Source organism: Dendropsophus ebraccatus, chromosome 7 (assembly GCF_027789765.1).
Source record: "Dendropsophus ebraccatus isolate aDenEbr1 chromosome 7, aDenEbr1.pat, whole genome shotgun sequence".
NCBI classification, from domain to species: Eukaryota; Metazoa; Chordata; class Amphibia; order Anura; family Hylidae; genus Dendropsophus; species Dendropsophus ebraccatus.
Window position 1 is genome coordinate 36,527,984 of NC_091460.1, and position 20,391 is coordinate 36,548,374.

Here is a 20,391-nt window from a genome sequence, read left to right on the forward strand (position 1 = left end):
ATTGAAATGCTGAGCATCAGGGTTTATGTGAACTAGAACTTACAGTAATTTTGCTCATAATGAGAATGAAAAAATGAACAAGTGTCTGGTTCTGAAGGCATTAAATAAATAAAAAAAATGTTTTAATTATTATCAGAAATCTCAACATTGGAAATGATTAATCCCAGTGAATGCTGTAAACAAAAAAACAAAAAAAGTAGCAAAATTGGTGATTATTGGTCATTTCAAACCCTTCTGGGGAGACCCAGTGCTTGTACAGTATTATCTATATGCGTTTTTTTTTTATATTACTCTTCTTCTTTACAGTGTTAGGCTATGTTCACACTTTAATTAACCAAAGCAATTGAACCACCAATAGTTAAGTCCATTACGCATCTACACAAGACATAGCACCTACAAATAAATGTGTATGAGTATATAATTATGCATATACACATACTTCCTTCTTTACACTTGTACACTTATTAATATTTTATTTTCAGTTTTTCATTTATGTATGCTTAGGGTTTTTTTCAATGTCTGATCTGTATTGGGTAAGTTTAGGGTAGGTATGCTCAATTAAATATATTATGGTTCACTTGAGTCACGTTTAACACTTTGCACATTGCACTTTTGCACTTTAACACTGTTTTTCACTAATCATGTATTTTTCTCATCATACTTATTTTTTCATTCATCTTTTATCACTAGTCACTTTCTTTATATACCCCCTTTTAATATCTATATGGCTGTGTATGTGTTTTTTTGTGTTTCATTTTTTATGTCCAAGTCTCGTTTTTGTATTACTGCGCATGCGCCGGGTCCGGTCCCTTTGGTCACGTGATGAGTTTCGGTCACGTGACCGGGAGTGTATTTATGTTTCCATGGCGTCTATGTATCCAGGAACCAGATGAGGTCACGTGGTGCGCTCTCGGTCACATGACCGGGATCGTATATATGTTACCATGGTACTGGGACTTCCGGGAACCGATAGATGAGTTCTCTACTTGGAGCATTTCCGGTATGACGCTTAAGTCATGTGACCTAAGAGCGGTCATGTGACCGCACGTACTTCCGGTCCGTGTCCGGAGACGGTCTCATAGGAATGATGCAGATTAGCATAGTAAGTAGGATACACCTGGTAAGGGGTGGGAGATTGGAAATGGGAAGTATTCTCTGATTGGTCTGTGGGATGATTTGTGATGCATGGTCAGCTGCATATGAGCAATTTGATTGGTATCTGGTTGTATAAATAAGACAAGTGACCTGATCTTTATTACCCTTGATAAAGCTTGCACAGCGAAACGCAGCGTTGGGTGAGTGGTGGTACAGGGCAGGACTACATATCATGGATTATATACCCTGAGGTTTGAGTATATCTGTATGAATTTGACACTATATGTAACTTTGTACTAGGTTGCTTCTGAACTGCACTTGCAGCTCTATATATATTGGTTTACATTTTTTCTATGCACCTTCTTACCTCTATGGGCTGATTGATATACCATCAATGGTCGAGATATAGTAGCTACACTATCTATTTATTTATTTGCTTTGCCCCGTATACCATCTGATGTATGTATTGTATGTTTTTGGCTCCCTTTTTAATATGTGTTTTTAAATCATATATATTTCTATGTATGCTATCAATAAAGTAATTTTTTTCAATATATGTAGATTATTGTCCAGCATTATTTATTTGTAGGTGCTATATATATGTTCACACTTTGTATAAGACCGGCTGTTTTGTGACCCAGCCAGGTCACAGAACGTCCAGTCTCAGAAAAGATCATCCCGGCAGGTGCTGCAGTACAGGGCCGTTGAATTCAGATGCGGGCACGCACAAACTCCCCGCTGCTCACAATTGAGCATGCGGCCGAAGCTGCTCGCTCCATTGCGTGAACTGACAGGTTTTCTGTGACCGCTATTCTATGAATAGCGGCCGCAGAAAACTGACATGTCAGGGATCCCGGCCGGAGTGTATACTATGAAAGGGTGTAAGTATACACCTGGTGTAAACTGCCCACAGCAACCAATCCCAGCTCCTTTTATATTTTACCAGAGCTGAAAGCTGAGCTGTGATTGGTTGCTGTGGGCAGTTTACACCGAGTGTATATTCACACGCTTTTATACATCACCCCCTATGTGTTTACACTCCGGCTGGGATCCCCTTAGAAGGCAGCACTTGTAATAACGGCTATGATTCCCACGGAAAGTACGTTGTGTGAACATAGCCTTAGATTGTAGAATAACATGAATGTCTAATCATCATCTCTAGCACTGAACACTTCTGTAATTTTTTTACCTTTAATTGAACACCATCAGCGTGTTGTAAGGATTCCATTATGTGTTTAACAACCTCTAGAAATATATGGATAAAGGCACTAATTAAATGAATATGCTGAGAAATATATAGTAATGTTTGACTGAGCTCCATTCATTCTCTATGAGCCTTTAGAACACAGTTCAGCAACGTTCAAAAGCCTCCTAGAGAGTGATTGAATGACTGGGCACACATGAGCAGTGTTCTATTCATTCCGCAGCCCATCACCTTGGTTATCATGAGTGGTGAGGGTGCCAGCAGTCAGAAAAACACCCACCAGTCAGCTAGTTATCGCCCTAGGTTCTACATGCTTGTTTTCAGGTATACATCTTAATTAATGACAAAGACTACTAGAAAAACATAGCTGTTTTTTTTTTCTAGAAATAGCACCACACTTGTGGTGTGGTATTGCTGCTCTGGGGGAGATCCGTTCTTCTGCCCGTGCCGGGCCTCAGCGTCGGAATGACGCTGATCCCGGCTCGGCAATAGATTGCTATGGCCTGCAGCAGGCCATAGTAATCTATGACCGATCTAATCGATCTTTGCTGTGTATATACACAGCATTGATCTCTATGAGAGATCAGTGCTGTCTATATACAAGTCCCCCAGGGGGGCTTCTAGTTACAGTAAAAAAAAAAGTAAAAAAGTGTTTTTATTAATAAAAAATCCCCTCCCCTAATAAAAGTCCAAATCACCCCCCTTTTCCCATTTTATAAATATAAATTAATAAATAAATAAATAAATAAACATATTTAGTATCGCCGCGCGCGTAATCGCCCGAACTATTAATTAATCACATTCCTGATTTCGCACGGTAAACGGCGTCAGCGCAAAAAAATTCCAAAGTGCAAATTGTGCATTTTTGGTCGCATCAAATCCAGAAAAAATGTAATACAAAACGATCAAAAAGTCGTATATGCGCAATCAAGGTACCGATAGAAAGAACACATCATGGCGCAAATACTGACACCTCACACAGCCCCATAGACCAAAGGATAAAAGCGCTATAAGCCTGGGAATGGAGCGATTTTAAGGAACGTATATTAACAATGGTTTGAATTTTTTACAGGCCATCCGATACAATATAAGTTATACATGTTATATATCATAGTAATCGTAACGACTTGAGGAACATGCATAACAAGTCAGTTTTACCATAGGACGGACGGCGTAAATGCAAAACTCCCCGAAATCAAAACAAATTCGTTTTTTTTTCAATTTGGCAGCGCAAATGATTTTTTTCCGGTTTCGCAGCATATTTTATGGAAAAATAATGCCTGTCATTGCAAAGTACAATTGGTTTCGCAAAAAATAAGCGCTCATATACGTCTCTAGGTGAAAAAATGCAAGCGCTATGGACTTTTAAACTTAAAATGGAATAAGCAAAAGCGCAAAAACGAAAATAGGCTTTGACCTTAAGGGGTTTAATTTGATAGTAAAGACAGTGAAAGGATGGAAAAAAATGTCCATGCAAACAACGTCCGTTATTTAATACACTGTGTATTGTGTGGCCATCATTCCATCGACTTCAATTATAATTTGGTAATAACCGACAATAATTTTAAATAGAAAAGCAGACGCCTTTTCTCTTTTCTTTTACACAGGGTAAACATAGCCAGTCATCTGATAATATTAACTGGACCATTGTTTTTACAGGTTTCTATGAGGGCACATGCAGATATAACATTAATCTTACCTGCAAATTCTTGCAGCTGAGAATCCTGAACTTCAAACAACAATTCATCATGAATCTGTGCAATAAGCCTGGAAGAAATTAATTAATTATTGTTTGGATAATTCTCTAAAGACAGCAAAGATAGTAATTTAAAGGGGGTTAGTTATCCAGGCTTGGAAATACATGGCGGCTTTCTTCTAGAAATAGTGTGACTCAGTTTGGTTTTGCAGCTCAGTTCCATTGAAGTGACTGGAGCTGAATCCTAATACCACACACAGCCTGAGGACAGTGGTGGCGCTGTTATCGCAAGAAGGAGCAAGAAAAGAAGACACATGCACGACTAGGGATATAATAATGAACAATTTATTTAGGTCGGAAGGGTCTCCTGCTTTTGAGACCCCTGCAACCAACATGTGCAAGTGTTTAATTTTCCTGTAGCACCATCATAGAGGAAATAAAGCATTACATAGGTTGTATTGAAATCAATATGCTGCCTATGTAATGCACATATGTGCCAGGTTCTATAGAGCAAAAGGCACCTATGTTGCCAATTTATGCTATGGTTAATATCCAACGTTGCTTCTTCTAATGGTGTATTTTGTATTTACAAAGAGAGATTTATCTGACAGATTTTTGAAGCCAAAGCCAGGAACAGACTGTAAACAGAGAGCAGGTCATAAAGGAAAGACTGAGATTTCCTGACTTATTACATGAAAGTGCCCTAATATTCAGAAATTGGATTTCCTAAACAATTTCTTTATGCAGAAACAAGATAAATGTCCCTAGAATTAGACTGGATTATATCTTCCATTTTTGGAGATTTGTCCCAAATAATAGATATGTTTTAATTCCAGACAAAACTGATCTGCAATACTGACAAAAGTCAAAAGGGCGAGCAGTTTCTGAAAAAAAAAAAGTCCTGGAGAATCCTGGAGAAATCCCTTTTTAAAGAATCTGTCCCCAAATCTCTTATGAACATTAAACTTGTTGGTGCACATCTGAGCGCTCAAAAGCCGCTAAAGTCCTGAAGATAAACCAACAATTTCATTTCTGTGGTATTGGAAGTACAACTTGTACTGTACAAGGTATTTTCTTATAAATAAATTCCCTCATTCATCTGTATAGTGGAACACTCTTGGAGATAGCTCTAAGAATCAGGAATAAAAACATCCACTCCACTTGTAGACATAGATTTCAAGCATCCATGATGAATCCACTGCTCATCATGAAAAGCATCTGAATTGAGGGCATTGAGTACACAGGAGGCTCTCATGATGTACTTCACAGGTCATTCAGATCTTCCATTTTTTCCTATGTTCCCCCTCAGTTACAGTGTATCGTCTCCTGCTAATATTAACCCAATATAACCTGGAAAACCTGGCCCCGAATGTAAAAAAATCTTTAACAGGGCCCCCAAATACTATATGTTTATTTAAAGGGGTTATCCAGTGCTACAAAAACTCGGCCACTTTCTTTCAGAGACAACACGACTCTTGTCTCCAGTTCAAGTGCGGTTTGCAATTAAGCTCCATTCCATTAAATGGAACTTAGCAGCAAAACCCCGCCCAAGCTGGAGACAAGAGTGGTGCTGTCTAGGGAAGAAAGTGGGCATGTTTTTGTAGCGCTGGATAATTCCTTTAAAGAGGATGTACAACCAGGTACATCCTCTTTAACCTGAACCCACTGATCGAACGGCGTCGGCACGGGGAAGCCGATGCCGTGGTCCGTTTCTCGGCCGTTCCCGTGCACAGCGCCGTTCTATGCACCGGAACCGGACGGTGCTCAAGGCTGGTCCGCCCGCCCCCAGTGGGAGGGAATTCCCTCCCCTGTATGACGCGTCTCCATTCATTCTAAGGGATCCATTTTTGGTCTAAGTTCTATTTATGAACCAGTATTCGACTGGCCAATATTTTTTAGACGCAACTTTTTTTTCACCAAAAAGTTTGCATAATCTGGGATTAAAGCCCAATTTATCATTTGCGACTTTTTAAAAAGTCGCACAAACAGGTGCAGGACCACGTCTGGTCAGTACTAGGTGAATAGACTTGCACAATTTTTGCAATTTTGCGACTTTTTGTGCAACTTTTTACTTAAATGCATTGACTATGGCAGTGCTAAATTTTAATAAATCAGTCACAAGATATTGGAACAAAATACACACTAATCTCCATTAGAATAGTTGTACACATTAGACTCCTTAGTAAATGTCCCCCATAGTCTTTTATTTAACTTTTAGTTTATTAATTTATTATTATTATTATTATTATTATTATTAATAATAACTTTTAGTTTATTATTGTTGCACTGATCTGCCATAAAGATCAGTGCAGTATACTTATACAGCACTGATCGATTAGATCAGTGCTGGATTGCTTTGGACTGCTGGCAGGGTAAGATAAAGGGATTTCTGGGGGGATGGCTATTTACAGCCATGCATTATCATGAAAGAACTGGAGGCTTCTCAGGCCCTCACTTAGATATTATAATAGCCCAACTATCAATTGTTTCTGCTCAACAAAATGATTTCCGCTGGGTTCCCCTTGAACACTCTAAGTGGCCTACTGTGGTACACAGTTAAAAACCTGCTCTCCCTTAAAGTGTCACTGTCGTTAAATTTTTTTTGCAGAAATCAATAGTCCAGGCGTTTATAAGAAACTTTATAATTGGGTTTATTAGGCAAATATGCCATTATCTGCATTTAAATAGCCTTTTCCAGGTCCTCCGCTGCTCAGAATCAGGAAATCTCAGTCGGATCCTGTCTGAGCTATGGAGAGGGAAGAGGGGAGGGGGGAGGAGGGAGGAGCGAGATTAGTGGCAGCAGAGAGCAGAGAACAAAGGATTACACAGCAGGGAGTTATTCAAAGTGCTATTCAGAGGTCAGAGAGGTCAGTGGTAACATCAGAGGAGAGAGCCTGGTCATGTAGCTGTAAATTAACTCTTTGTTGTCCTGTTGTGGAGCCTCATCTTCTCTCTTCCATAGACAACAATGAAGACAGGGGGGAGAGCTTCAAATTGCTTTTTCATGACAAAAATTCATTTTTGGGCTAATAAACCCAATTACAAAGTAAAAAATTTTATTGTAGTTCCTGGGGAACCAAATGTTATGTATAAAATGTATACCTTATCCCCCTACGAGGGGTAATGCTACACTGTTCTACCTCATTATCGAAAACACAATCTATAAAACATTTTGATACTAATTAGAATCTAGAACCACAGCTCTGGGCACCTAAGGGACTTGATGTTGTACCGTCTAGGGCATTAAAAGACATCATCAGGTATCATAACACTGCCTGACCTCTATATAGTGCTGTCAGCAGCCATCACACCCGATCAACCTATAGAGTCCCGGACTGGGACTATTAATCAGCTCTGGCACACAACAACCAGCCCACATATTCCCCCCATCATTACTACTGCTTAAAGCGACTCTGTACCCACAATCTGACCCCCCTAAACCACTTGTACCTTCAGATAGCTGTTTATAATCCAAGATCTGTACTGTGGTCCGTTTGGCAGCTGATGCAGTTATTGTCCTAAAAAAACTACTTTTAAACTGGCAGCCCTGTGCCCAACGGGAGCATATGTGCCCTAACTTTGCACCACCCCTCTGTCCCTCCTCCCCACCCTCTTCATCATTAGGAATGCCACTGGAACATTTTCTCCATGCTGAACATTGCCCAGCTGCCTTAACGATCCAGCCCATGTGTCGGGCTAAACAGGTGGGGAACAGGAGGCAATCTGCCTGGAGCATTCCTAATGATGAGGAGGGTGGGGAGGAGGGACGGGTGGTGCAAAGTTAGGGCACAGATACTCCCGTTTGGCATGGGCTGCCAGTTTAAGAGTAGTTTTTTTAGGACAATAACTGCATCACCTGCCGAACGGACCACAGGACAGATCTTGGATTAAAAGCAGCTATCCGAAGGTACAAGTGGTTTATGGGGGGGGCAGATTTTGGGTACAGAGTCGCTTTAAAGGGGTTCGTCACCTAGAGACACATGATGGTACAGCATGGGCCCAGAGCAGATATATTGCAGATCGATACAGATTTGCTTCCTTCACAACCCGTTCATTTACATTGTACAGTACTATACAGCAGAATCAGATGAGATTTCTCCAACCAACATACTGCAACAAAAACGCAATGTGTGAACCAAGTCTTAGAGATATGTGCTTTAAGATTGTTAGAAAGAAGTAGAAAAAAGCTGCTCAAAAAATCTGCCACACCTGTCCAAAGATTGTATACGACAGGGGTCGGGAACCTATGACTTGCGAGCCAGATGTGGCTCTTTTGATAGCGGCATTAAAATCAAGTAAACTGGGGGGATTCTCGGCGCCACAGTGACAGTAGCCACTGTCTTCAGCAGGCCTCTATGGCCTGGCCTGCATGACTGCACCACCTACTGCTCGGCCCATATGCTCCCCCAGTGTGTGACACCCGAAACGCTTTGATTGGATGTGTGCGCTAGAAACTAGAAAATCCAAATATCTTAGTCCATAAACAACTGTGATTTGTAGCATTGACTATTGTAAAGCTACAAGCTACAAGGAATGTAGTGATGTTATCAATGACATCACAAAGAGCACATACAGTAGATGACATCACAAAGAGCATATAGATGACATCACAAAGAGATAAGCGTAAACTTTGCACCACAGTACAGAGCAGGTTCATTTCACTGTTCGACTCCTTGCTGGAAGGACTATAGAAGTGACTGACGCCATCATGAATAGTGATAAGCATCCCTATGGTGATTAGCAGCCGCTGGTCACCGCTCCCTCCTTTCTCACGTCTATTGGCTCCTTTTACTGACCCCAATCAGAAAGTTCTATGGAAAATGGAGAACACTGATGAAGAATTCCAACTTTTTGGCCAAGAAACCAACAATCATGACAAAGGCCAGGAACTTCTTCAGGTCAGCTGCCCTAAAAAGAGGTAGAGGCCGCGCCATCTTCCATGACGCAGAGGAGAAGAAACAAACCTACAAGGTAGGAGACTGTGACTCCACTAAAACTGCAGAAAGTGGAGATGTTTCTGCTGATGAGAAGAGTGCAGATGATGCACGTGAGGGGCTCCTCACACCTCAATGGCAACTAAAAAGACCCTGAGATGATGATGATGCAGATCTGTATCCGCATGTCACCGCCTGCTAAAAGACGATCATCAATTATCAATGACATCATGAATAGTGATAAGCGTCCCCAAGGTGATCAACAGCCGCTGGTCACTGCTCCCTCCTCTCTCACATCGATTGGCTCCTTTCTCCTAACTCCAATGAGAATGTCCTATGGAAGATGGAGAACACTGATGAAGAATTCCAACTTCCTGTCCAAGAAACGGACCATCATGACAAAGGCCAGGAAATTCTTCAGGTCCTAAAAAGACATAGAGGCCGCGTCATCTTTCATGACGCAGAGAAAAAACAAACCTACATGGTAGGAGACTCTGACTCCACTAACACTGCAGAAAGTGGAGATGTTCCTGCTGATGAGAAGAGTGCCGATGATGCACGTGAGAGGCTCCTCACACCTTAACACCAACGAAAAAAAACCCCGGGATCATGATGTTGCAGATCCGTATCCACATGTCACCGCCTACTAAAAGAGGAAGGCTAGACACAGCCATGGAAGGGGAATCCTCTATAAATACTGAGACCCTTACAATGTCGGAGAAGAAAATGATGCAGCCTCATGAAGTGAAGGCATTTGGTAAAGCTCCAGTAGCCAGTCTAAAAAGAAAAGCACCAACCTCTGAGGACAGTGAGCCTGGGACATTCCCACCAGCCAAAAGAGCTGTGCCAGAAGGCTACTATGATCTACCTGCTGGAGATCTAGGAAGCCCAGAGCTGGGAACACCACAAGTGGAGAGGCCTGATTCCTGGGGACAGCAGAATATAAACCACCTGTCTTCAGAGCATCTATCCATCCTGAAGAGCACAGGCTATAGTGGCATGCTGGACGATGATATCATTAACATGGCCCAGAAGTTCCTACACACACAGTTTCAGGACTTTGATGGCTTACAGCCTATTGCAGCCCTTCTTGTGCCAAGGTACAATGTGGTAAAGAAGGCGGTTCAAACAACCTGCTTCAAAAAAGGTGACATCCTGGTGACAGACAGCATGAAGACCAACAATCTGTCTCCAGCCATTTGTGAGCAGATTAATAATGTCTATGGCTATGTGATCGATGAGCCCCTGAAACACCTGAAATTTCTCAATGTCGATCAGCAGAGAAACGGCTATGACTGTGGGGTATTCGCTATAGCCTTTGCCTTTGACCTACTGGAAGAAGATGGTGACCCCACAGCAATGTACCAGCATGAGGCAATGAGACAGCATCTAATATCCTGTCTGCAGAGCGGCAGGATCACCGCATTTCCTAAAACAGGTCAATGAGTGACTCTAGGTAGAGTCTATGACCAATACCGGACATGACCCATGAGTCCATCTCCTGAGAGTCACCAGAGTCACCTGCATTGACAGAACATGGATTGGACATTTAAGAAGAAAAGATTTGGATTATGGACACTCACAAGACCCTAAAAAGGGTAAGACACTTCTCACAGTAGTCATAGCATGTAATGTGATTTATAAAAGCTAATACTATCTGATCCAATGTCATATTCTGGTGTGAGGATACTGAAGCTTAGTGCTGAGATTTTCCTTGATGGTGTAACCCTTAGCAAGGTCATTAATAAACATATTGAGAAGGAGTGGACCCAATACTGCCCCCTGTGGTACCCACTTATAACTGTAACCCAACTGGAGTACGTTCCATCAATTACCACCTTCTGTTTCCTATTATTCAGCCAAATATTTACCTATTTATATATATTTACCCCAAGTCCCAGCATCCTTGTTTTACACACCAACCTTTCATTCAGCACAGTATCAAATGTCTCGAAAAGTCTAGATACACAAGGTCAGCAGCCTCCCCCAGGTCAAGTCTATAAATGACCTCATATAAACTGATCAGATTAGTCTGACAGGACTGATCCCTCATACACCTGTGCTGGTGCTGTGTGGGTTCTTATCATTAACACAGTCCAGTATGGCCCCCTTCAACATCACACACAGATTTTTATGGAGGGGGGCAACATTTTCAGTTTTAAGTTTGAAGACTATTTTGGGAAAGTTTTTTCTTTCTGTGGCAACTATTCCCTCTGGTGCACTTTGCTTCTTTTATTTGTGTTTTTACACAATTTACATCTCTTTATTGGTGTGATTAAAAGCAAGATATTGGGAGCTCTGTATCAGAAAAACTGAGCTCAGAATTGCAGAAAATGATGTTCTAAAGTTTATCATCATAGGATTACATAGTGTTTCCTTTTTATTGTAGATAAAGCGGTGTGTCCCTATAAGTAGCATGGATCAAAATACAACACAGGTAAGAGGAATACAATGACCGATAGTGACAAGGGGTATATTAGTGTTAGTTCCCTCGATACAATATTCTGCTGCTCCATATTCCGATGTTCCACCATAACCGGTTATATTTGGTCTTTTTACAGATGACTATTGCAGAGCAGGGGTGTCCCTGTGTCCCCACAATACATATGAGATGCAGCTGTAGGTGACAACTCTACTACAAGCAAATAACATGGTGGCCACCATGTCAAGACCAAATGAGCTGAGGCAGATTCCAGGCTCTGTCTCTGTCCTCACCAGTAGATGTCACTGGACTCTCTGCATTCAGACGCATTCACCGATCAAGTGGACTTCCTGCTGCATCAAGAGGCAGATTCCGGGCTTGGTTTCTGTCCTCAACAAGTGACTTCATGAAAGGCCTATCATCATCAGGGCCCTATTTATGATTATTGTCCTGGCTTCTAATGTGACCATCTAAGTAATATAAGGGCCTATATAATACCACAAGTTACAAGTCCCATATTTCTGGTGATGAGACATAGTCCAGGGAATAATAATCCAGCATATTTTATGCTTCAGACTGCTTAAAGGGGTTCTCCACCTAGAGACACATGACAGTACAGTATGGGCCTACAGCAGATATATTGCAGATCCATACAGATTTGCAGATTTGCTTTGTTCACATTGTACAGTACTATACAGCTAAATCGGATGAGATTTCTCCAACCAACATTCTGCAACAAAAACGCTATGTGTGAACAAAGCCTTAGAGATACCTGCTTTAAGGTTGTTAGAAACTAGAAAAAAGCTACTCCAAAAAAACGCCACACCTGTCCAAAGATTGTATACGACAGAAGTCGGAAACCTATGGCTTGTGAGCCATAGGTGGCTCTTTTGATGGCTGCATCCAAATCAAGCGAACCAGGGGGATTCACGGCGTCACAGTGACAGTAGCCACAGCCTTCAGCAGACCTCTATGGCCTGGCCTGCATGACAGCACCACCTACTGCTCAGCCCATATGCTCCCCCAGTGTGTGACACCCAGCACACTTTGATTGGATGTGTGCGCCACGGACGGCCCCACCCTACTGCTCCGCCTCTGCAGGCAGGTAATTATCGTGGGGGGGGGGGGCAAGCTGCACTGATAGATAAGAAATGTAATTATCTGAATGAATTAAATAAGGTAATACATTCCTATATACTAGATCATTGTATAATTTCATATTCTACAAATAGGAAAAATGAATTAGTAGAAACTAGAAAATCCAAATATCTTAGTCCATAAACAACTGTGATTTGTAGCATTGACTATTGTAAAGCTACAAGGTATGTAGTGATGTTATCAATGACATCACAAAGTGCACATACAGTAGATGACATCACAAAGAGCACATACAGTAGATGGCATCACAAAGAGATAAACCTATACTTTGCACCACAGTACAGAGCAGGGTCATTTCACAGTTTGACTCCTTGCTGGAAGGACTATAGAAGTGACTGACTCCATCATGAATAGTGATAAGCGTCCCTATGGTGATTAGCAGCCGCTGGTCACCGCTCCCTCCTCTCTCACGTCTATTGGCTCCTTTTACTGACCCCAATCAGAAAGTTCTATGGAAAATGAAGAACACTGATGAAGAATTCAAACTTCTTGGCCAAGAAACCAATCATCATGACAAAGGCCAGGAACTTATTCAGGTCAGCTGCCCTAAAAAGAGGTAGAGGCCGCGTCATCTTCCATGACACAGAGGAGAAGAAACAAACCTACAAGGCAGGAGACTGTGACTCCACTAACACTGCAGAAAGTGGAGATGTTTCTGCTGATGAGAAGAGTGCCGATGATGCATGTGAGGGGCTCCTCACACCTCAACGGCAACTAAAAAGACCCTGAGATGATGATGCTGCAGATCTGTATCCACATGTCACCGCCTACTAAAAAACGAATGCTAGACGCAGCCATGGAAGGTGAGCCCTCTATAAATACTGAGACCCTTAAAATGTCGGAGAAGAAAATGGTGCAGCCTCATGAAGTGAAGGCATCTGGTAAAGCTCCAGTAGCCAGTCGAAAAAGAAAAGCACCAACCTCTGAGGACAGTGAGCCTGGGACATTCCCACCAGCCAAAAGAGCAGTGCCAGAAGGCTACTATGATCTACCTGCTGGAGATCTAGGAAGCGCAGAGCTGGGAACACCACAAGTGGAGAGGCCTGATTCCTGGGGACAAGAGAAGATAAACCACCTGTCTCCAGAGCACCTATCCATCCTGAAGGGCACAGGCTACAGCGGCATGCTGGACGATTATATCATTAACATGGCCCAGACGATCCTACAGACACAGTTTCAGGACTTTGATGGCCTACAGCCTGTTGCAGCCCTCCTTGTGCCAGGGTACAACGTGGTAAGGAAGGCGGTTCAAATCCACTAAGATGAGGGCAGAATGCACTGGCTGACAACCTGCTTCAAAAAAGGTGACATCCTGGTGGCAGACAGCATGAAGACCGACAATCTGTCTCCATCCATCTGTGAGCAGATTAATAATGTCTATGGCTATGTGATCGATGAGCCCCTGAAACACCTGAAATTTCTCAATGTTGATCAGCAGAGAAACGGCTATGACTGTGGGGTATTCGCTATAGCCTTTGCCTTTGAGCTACTGGCAGATGACGGTGACCCCACAGCAATGTACCAGCATGAGGCGATGAGACAGCATCTAATTTCCTGTAAGCAGGATCACCGCATTTCCTAAAACAGGTCAATGAGTGACCCCATGTAGAGTCTATGACCTATAAACGGACATGACTCATGAGTCCATCTCCTGAGAGTCACCAGAGTCCCCTGCATTGAATGAACATGCATCGGTCATCTAAGGAGGAAGGATTTGGATTATGGATACTCACAAGACCCTAAATAAGGTAAGATTCTTCTTACAGTAGTCATAGCATGTAATGTAATTTATAAAAGCTAAAATTGAGCAAGGTCATTAATAAACATATTGAGAAGGAGTGAACCCAATACTGCCCCCTGTGGTATCCACTTATAGCTGTAACCTAACTGGAGTACGTTCCATCAATAACCACCATCTGTTTCCTATTATTCAGCCAAATATTTACCCCTAGTCCCAGCATCCTTGTTTTATACACCAACCTTTCATGCAGCACAGTATCAAATGTCTCAAAAAGTCTAGATACACAAGGTCCCATCAGATTAGTCTGGTGCACTTTGCTTCTTTTATTTGTGTTTTTACACAATTTACTTCTCTTTATTGTGGTGTGATTGAAAGCAAGATATTCGGAGCTCTGTATCAGAAAAACTGAGCTCAAAATTCCAGAAAATTATGTTCTAAAGTTTATCATCATAGGATTACATAGTGTTTCCTTTTTATTGTAGATAAAGCGGTGTGTCCCTATAAGTAGCATGGATCCAAATACAACACAGGTAACAGGAATACAATGACCGATAGTGACAAGGAGTATATTAGTGTTAGTTCTCTCTATATAATATTCTGCTGCTCCATATTCTGATGTTCCACCATAACCGGTTATATTTGGTGTTTTTACAGATGACTATTGCAGAGCAGGGGTGTCCCTGTGTCCCCACAATACATATGAGATGCAGCTGGAGGTGACGACTCTACTACAAGCAAATAACATGGTGGCCACCATGTCAAGACCAAATGATCTGTAAGAGGCAGATTCCAGGCTCCGTCTCTGTCCAGTAGATGTCACTGGACTCTCTGCAGTCAGACACATTCACAGATCAAGTGGACTTCCTGCTGCATCAAAAGGCAGATTCCGGGCTCGGTTTCTGTCCTCAACAAGTGACTTCATGAAAGGCCTATCATCATCAGGGCCCTATTTATGATTATTATCCTGGCTTCTAATGTGGCATCTAATTACCTGAAATCATTCACCATATTACACAGAACAATAGTCGTTAGTTACAATCGTTATTGCGATCGTTACTATGATAATTTTTTCCTTCTGATCCCAGCAAAACAATGAACAATGTGCAATTATACTGAATTATTAGTGAACAAATGTGGAACTTGAGCGGACAAATGTGGAATTACAGCGAGCGATTAGCAAACGAGTAACAATGATTTTAGGTTCAGATCTAAATCAACGATCTACAACATACAAACGATTTTCCGATCTTTGCCTGCAATTACACAGAACGATTATCGTTTAAATTCGAAAGATTTAACGATTTTTTTGTACGATAATCGTCCCATGTAATAGGGCCCTTAGAGTCACAGAGGATTCCCCCCCCCCCCAAAGTTATACAAATTACCATTATACACTTTTTACGGGAAATGCTGGAGAGGGGTACCGTCACACTAAGAGACACAGGGTACTAAAGGGACACTGAGCATTCCTCTGCCTTCATCCTGTACATTACATTCAAAGACAAACAGTATTTCCACATTTGGAGTCAGTTTCCATTATGTTATATAGAAAAATCTAAAACAGACAAATGTTAGTAGGTTCTTAGTAGTTAGACTTAAAATGTATACATGGAGACATAACCACATGGCTCTCTAGACACAGCATAAAAGTGGTTAGAGCTCCAGCCTGTTAACCAACTATCACAGTCACATCTACCCCAAAATGTTACCAATAATCCCTACAGCTCCCCCTACAACAAACAAGTCACTGTATAGGACCATGATGGAAAGGTGAAATGGTTATATGTTTGAGAATATGGCGATGCAAGGAATAATTTTGTAAGTAAGTAAAAAAAAAACATGGATAACACCTTTGAACGGACAAGCTGCATGTCCCCTTTGGGTCTTATAGAGAAGGAAGGAGCATCCTCTGTTACCCTATCAGTATCCAATGATGCAACTCCAGAATGTCAATAGGTTCGCATGGCAAACCCTTTAGACCATAATTCTAAGCGAAAATAAAACAATGTGTAAACAGATGGAAAAGCAGGTAGTAAATAATGAGAATGTTCATTATTTAAATGATCATAACCAATTAAGGACGTTATTCTATACGATGCTGGAAATACAGCCGTATTTTAATCCCAAAATTATGGTCGTATTTTACTTTGTTTTACAGTGTGAACATAGCCTAAAAATGTGTAAAATGATAACAATAACGATAAAATAATAAAAAGGTACAAATATTGGTAACAGTCAAATGGTAAAACCAACTTCTTATAGATACTATATGGTGAATTCCATAGTAATTTAATGTACCCTACTATAGCTAAGTAGTAAAAAAAATTTAAAAAAAGTTCTTGGTTCTTGCTTGATGCAAAAACAAAAATAAAGTATTAGATATATTGGAGAAGCATGGGAATAAATTTCACAGATGTACCGTATATTTACTGCTGCATTTTATATTCGAGGTAAATGATCTTTAACCATAAGAACACGAGATGTTGGGAATATATCTCCGCCTCCATAAAAAACAAATGACTTGCCTTTTCTTCATTCTGGATGAAGCACTCTTTTTATTTATCACTCATAAAAATTCTCCTGGTACCGTTCCCTCCACTGTGTAAATGTCCTGCACTAGTTCTATATACAGATTTCCAACAGCTAACCAGAAATAATAAAATCGTAGCTAAAATACGAAGGCAGCTGATTTGCATTTATATTAACGTCTACTAACCTCGCTGTTAAGTAGAAAGACGATGTGACTGACGCAGAAATTTTAATCATTGCCAGTTTGCACAAGTCGGCGGCAGAGCCTAGAAAATAAAATCATAGCGAACGCGACTCAGGAGAATATATTAAAACCAAATGCAGAAATGATTAGACACAGGAATACATTGATGTGATCACACCACATAATCCACCGCCTGCAGGTTTCCATTTTTAACACTTTTTTTTTTTTATATAAGGCATTTTCGTTTTAGAATGAAAAGTTTTAGAACTTTGTGTTTCTTTCTATCAGGGAATTGGAATACTAGTTTACATTCAGAGTCGTAATATAACAAAACACTTTCTATATACTTCTGCTTGTCACACTAAATGTTGGTGACCAATAGTGCCTTACAATACATTTTCACTACACATAAACTCTATAGCAAGGGTAGGGAACCTTGACTCTCAAGCTGTTGCAAAACTACAATTCCTATCATGCATGGACAGCCAAAACTAAAGTTTTGTCTGTCCAGGCATGGTGGGAGTTGTAGTTTTGCAAAAGCTGGAGAGCCAAGGTTTACTACCCCTGCCCTATAGTGTTATAACATCTGTGATCAGGTACATGTCATACAGATACAAACGCCCATCGTCTTTCAGACTAGGGGATTACAGCAATACATTAATTCCAACACTATTAAAGGGAAAGTAACAGCAGGTGAAAAAAAATCTAACCAGATGATATGTCTCTATAGGGCACAGGGCACTGAGGATTGATCCCTTAGCACTGTTTTGGGGATATTTGTACTTTATTTCATGTGTAAATGAGGCAGTTTGGTGCACTGTGGCGGGATTACAATCCTCAGTGCTTAGATTTGCCCTGGCCAGCCTGCCGTATCTCATGAATATTGGGAGGGCGCTCTGCAGTAGCATCATTTTGGGGCTAATCACTGCAGAGTGCCAGATGAATATTCGTGAGAAGGGGTAGATTGGTGCACTGAGGGTGTTAGCCCCGCCCCCAATGCACCAAACCACCTCATTTACATATATAACAGACTACAAAGTTTCCGAAAATAGCGCTGAGGATCAAGGTAAGTAAATGACCTCTATCCTCAGCGCCCCTTGTGCATTTGTCCTGGTCTAGTGCCATTCTATCCAGTCCAGGGTTACATTTACACATGCCAGAAATTTCTGCAATTGTAAGTCAGTTCCATTCATCTCAATCAGACAGATGGATTTGTGCAAACCTTACCCAGATGAACAGGACACTAGCAGATAATTTAAGTGTGTGTGAATTCACCCTAATATCTCCATCACACTGCCATATTTTGCATTTGAATTACATCTATTGTTTGCAGACTGTAATACAGAGTAAACGTTAATCCACACGACTATTAACGTGCACATTACCAACCAAATCTGCAATGTGTGGCTTTATAAGTAGCTATGCATCTGTGTCAGATTGCCGTGAACTCAGCATTTTAATCCTGCAACCTGGAGACAATGGATGTAACCCTAGGAATGCATTCATCTTCTCCAGGCTGCAGTATTCAAATACTGAGCGACCGGGTTTGTGTGGACCCAAACTGCCTGTAAGTTTGCTCATCTCTACTTGTGATGCCACCCCTGCGCTCGTAGCTCCTCTACTTGTCTCTACTGAGTGATCATGGTTATTTACCTTGGATGACAAAGTTGACAGCTTGCCTTTCTGCCTGAGCCCTCAGGGTATAGTTCCTTGAATTGATATGAGGGAGAGGCCTTCTGCGTCCCATAAGTGAAATCACAAAACCTAGAAAACAGAACAGTGATAAAAATGCTTTAAAAGAATATAAACCATAAAGAAGCTAAGTGACCCATATAAAGATCTGCTCTCAGTCATAGCTATGTGGGTTATTACTGAGCACTCTATAGTAACCTTCTACATTCCAGAAACACTGATTTAGCTTCCTATGAGACCCAGTGTGTGTGATACAGGGACCGTACATTTGTATACCCACAAGGGACAGTGACTGACATAACCATAGACAGTCTCTCTAAAGGCTGCAGTATATGGAGGTGGTATGTAAGCAATCAGAAATAAATATGGATGGAAGTGCTTCTGGAGGTTCTCAGATTATTAGGTACATAAGCAGAGAGTCCTTTCTGTCATTATAGGTTGTTTTTACACCATAAATTACCACCATGTCCTATTACATAACCTGACAATGTTTCTAGCTAGAAATGAGTGCAACTCAAGTCCCATCGTTTGGTATTAATTTATTTCAGTTTATTTCAGTTCATTTATATTGTACTAGAAAATGTACCTGGCGCTGCCCGGGTATAAAGTGTCAGTGTGTTAATTAGATTTGTTCTAAGGTGCCCAGGAGGCCAAGCTAAAGGTATTGTTTCATCTGAGTTAATCAGTGCAATTAGTGTATACCTGTAGTGCATAGTTGGAGGGGTTCTGTATACCCACAATGTATAGTTTTTAGGGGTCTCGCATATCTGTAGTGCATAGTTGGGGGGGGCTGTATACCTATAGTGTATAGTTGGGGGGGGGGGGGTCCTGTATACCTTTAGTGTGTAGTTGGGGGGGCTGTATACCTGTAGTGTATAGTTGAGGGAGGTCCTGTATACCTGCAGTGTACAGTTGGTGAAGGTCCTGTATACCTGTACTGTATAGTTCGGGGGTCCTGTATACCTGTAGTATATAGTTGGTGCTGTATACCTGTAATGTATAGTTGGTGGAGGTCTTGTATACCTGTAGTTTATAGTTTGAGGGTCCTAGATACCTATAGTGTATAATTGGTGGAGGTCTTGTATACCATACCTGTAGTGAATAGTTTGAGGGTCCTGTATAAGTATAGTATAGAGTTGGTGGAGGTCCTGTATACCTTTAGTGTATAGTTTGTATAGTCCTATATACCTGTAGTATATAGCTGGTGGAGTTCCTGTATACCTGTAGTATATTTGGGGTCCTGTATACTTGTAGTATAGAGTTGGTGAAGGTGCTGTATACCTGTATTATAGAGTTGGTGTAGGTCCTGTATACCTGTAGTGTATAGTTTTGAGGTCCTGTATACCTGTAGTGTATAGTTTGAGGTCCTATATACCTGTAGTATATAGTTGGTGGAGTTCCTGTATGCCTGTAGTGTATAGTTTTGGGGTCCTGTATACCTGTAGTATATAGTTGGTGGAGGTCCTGTATACCTGAAGTATATAGTTGGTGGAGGTCCTGTATACCTGTAGTGTATAATTTTGGGGTCCTTTATACCTGTAGTGTAAAGTTTGGGGTCCTGTATACCTGTAGTATATAGTTTTGTGGAGGTCCCGTGCACCTGTAGTGTATAGTTTTGGGGTCCTGTATACCTGTAGTGTCCTGTATACCTGCAGGGTTGTATTTACCCGTATGGCAGTGTTATTCAGTCACAGTGTGTCGGTATTGGTCATGTCTGGTATGGCGGTGTTATCCAG

The 20,391-nt window shown here is 41.3% G+C and overlaps 1 protein-coding gene across 8 annotated transcripts in view; it reads right to left on the bottom strand.

Annotated features, from left to right (window-relative positions):
• Positions 1-20,391, bottom strand: part of POLN (DNA polymerase nu) — a 118,743-nt gene that overhangs the window by 31,612 nt on the left and 66,740 nt on the right. For all 8 annotated transcript variants that reach the window (XM_069977312.1, XM_069977308.1, XM_069977307.1 and 5 more), the window contains 4 exons: positions 18,617-18,727; positions 16,967-17,045; positions 3,999-4,066; positions 2,285-2,340 (listed from right to left, as the gene is read on the bottom strand). In XM_069977312.1, coding sequence (XP_069833413.1) covers positions 2,285-2,340; positions 3,999-4,066; positions 16,967-17,045; positions 18,617-18,727 — 314 coding nt within the window. The remainder of the gene's footprint in view (positions 1-2,284; positions 2,341-3,998; positions 4,067-16,966; positions 17,046-18,616; positions 18,728-20,391) is intronic.